The following is a 2,205-nucleotide window of genomic DNA, read 5'->3' as shown; positions in this document are numbered from 1 at the left end:
CAGACTACGATTTTACAGGTGCACTGATTTCATGATGGCTATTGGCTAAGTAATTTTTTTAGTTTATTTTCTTTGATTTGCCTAGGACCAAGAAGATATGGATAAATTTTTGTTGAAAGGAAAACGACCAGCACTAGATAGTAATATGGCAGGGCCTTCAAGGCCAGTTTGACCAGCACTTGATTTGCTATGTGGAGAAAGACATATTTTCTGCAATAACGAATGATGATGTGATCGATCTATTTAAGAAGATGAAAGATCGAGAAGGGAAGTTATGAAATGTGAGTCTCGTATCACTTTATTTTTTCCTCAACGATACTTATTTTTTGCACTATTTCTTTCTTACTATTGTTGTGAATATAATATGTTCTTTTGTTCATCCTTTACAGAAAGTTACATGCCTATTATTTCCGGAATATGTAAAGAAGTGTTATTTTATGACTTTGCTCAGCCAATACTCGCTACTCGGTATGATATTTTAGATGTAATAATAATATCACCTGCATATTGTTGCTTTTTATATCGTTCTCGGCCATTATCTATGTTGTTGCACCAACTATAATTTCTGCTAGCGACTTAACCTGGGAAGCGGTTGACACCGGTGCCCATTTTTTCTAGCTTCGTCCCTGATCACCCGCCGTCTCGACCCGACACGGAAGCCCCGACGCCGGGTGAGGTTCCGTAGCAAAGGACGCCGTACGTACTACAGGCAGCGCACGAGTGCGCCACGCACCCGCGGCTAATCTAATCTTCCAATCTCCTCCCGGCCCGCACCGCCGCACGGACCGTGCAAGTCCTATAAAAACCACCGCGAGCGCCGCGAACCTCACCGCACCACACACACCTCTGGATTGGCTCCTTGGCTCTAGCTACCTGCAATAGAGCAGTGGTCTCATCTCTTAGGACCACCAGTAGCAGCAGCGACGGCGAGAGGGCGGCTGCAGTTGGACCGCCGGCGAAGCAGCTGCCACCATCATGCAAGGGGACCAGGCGGAGAAGAGGGGGAAGGTGAAGAAGGGGTGGCTGGCGGTGCGGGTCGGCCAGGCCCAGGCGGAGGCGGAGCAGGGCGACGGGTTCCGGCGGTTCGTCATCCCCATCGCCTACCTCTACCACCCGCTCTTCCAGCGGCTGCTGGAGGCGGCCCGGGACACGTACGGCTACAGCTCGGCCGGCCCGCTCTGGCTGCCCTGCTCCGTCGACGAGTTCCTCCACCTCCGCGCGCTCGTCGACCGGGAGACGGCGCACTCGCACTCCTCCTCCTCGCACCGCGTGCACGTGCAGGCCGGCGGCCACCAGCAGCACGGCTACTACTTCGCCCCGTGCACCCGCGCCAAAGTCACCTCCTGATCGACCGACCGACCATCGAGCCCCGGCGGCCCTTCGTGCGTGCGCGCGCATGGCGACTGTGGGCACCGGAGCTCGCGTGCGGGGAGGAGTCCATCTGTGCACCGGAGACGACGCACATCTACACTACACGTACATAGAGAGGCAGAGAGATACGGAGATGCTGGAGAGGCAGTAGGCGATTAGTTTAGGCCCCATTAGTCTATGGTCCATATTGCTTATGATTTCGGCCTTGTTGTTCTTCCGATTCTTGCACATGCATGTGTACTAGTAGATTAATTAACAGACCGATGTATAATTAACAGTTGAATTTGATCACAGTCGTTACAGCCCGGTTTACATATACTAACAACTTTTTTTTTGCGGGGGACATGTACTACAACTTGATCTGCTTCCCTATCGTTTTTCTTTTTGCAAACATCCAACTCAAATTGAACAAGTTGGAATTCGGCAGTGCTAATGCCAATCGCTAGTAGGCAGTAGCCCAAGTTCGAAAACGGCACGCAGCGAGCATACAGCAGCAACGCACCCAGCGAGAAGCTTCGTACCTGTTCTTCCAATCGCTATCGCTAGTAGCCAGCCCAAGTATATATATTCCTACATTAGGCCTACTGGCTAGCACTAAAGAAAACTGTCATTGGGCCTGACCCAAGTAGTAAAAGCTACCAAGAATCTTTGAGAGCGGATCACGCCCCTGACGAGCGCCGCCAGTTCGCCCGACCCCGAGATCGCCGCAGATGAGCTTGCTCGAGGAGTCGAGGAGGAGACCCTGACTGCAAAGTGACATAGCCCGACGGCGTGCACGCGTTGTTCTGTACGTATCATCAACAGTTTATTTATGTTATTTGACAATACTAGTAA

The 2,205-nt window shown here is 51.5% G+C and overlaps 1 protein-coding gene across 1 annotated transcript; it reads left to right on the top strand.

The window, feature by feature from the left end:
* Window positions 1-843: 843 nt before the first annotated feature.
* LOC119314284 (auxin-responsive protein SAUR32-like) lies at window positions 844-1,676 on the top strand. Its single transcript, XM_037589022.1, has one exon. The coding sequence runs from the start codon at window positions 976-978 to the stop codon at window positions 1,345-1,347; it is 372 nt and encodes a 123-aa protein (XP_037444919.1). The 5' UTR covers window positions 844-975; the 3' UTR covers window positions 1,348-1,676.
* Window positions 1,677-2,205: the final 529 nt, after the last annotated feature.

The sequence above is a fragment of the Triticum dicoccoides genome, chromosome 6A (assembly GCF_002162155.2).
Source record: "Triticum dicoccoides isolate Atlit2015 ecotype Zavitan chromosome 6A, WEW_v2.0, whole genome shotgun sequence".
Classification (NCBI taxonomy): Eukaryota; Viridiplantae; Streptophyta; class Magnoliopsida; order Poales; family Poaceae; genus Triticum; species Triticum dicoccoides.
Note: the sequence above shows the minus strand (reverse complement) of the source record. Positions and strands in the feature narration are given on the sequence as shown.

What these genes read in the sequence shown, in the direction of transcription:
- LOC119314284 (XM_037589022.1), top strand. Translation starts at nt 976, where the DNA reads ATGCAAGGGGACCAGGCGGAGAAGAGGGGGAAGGTGAAGAAGGGGTGG.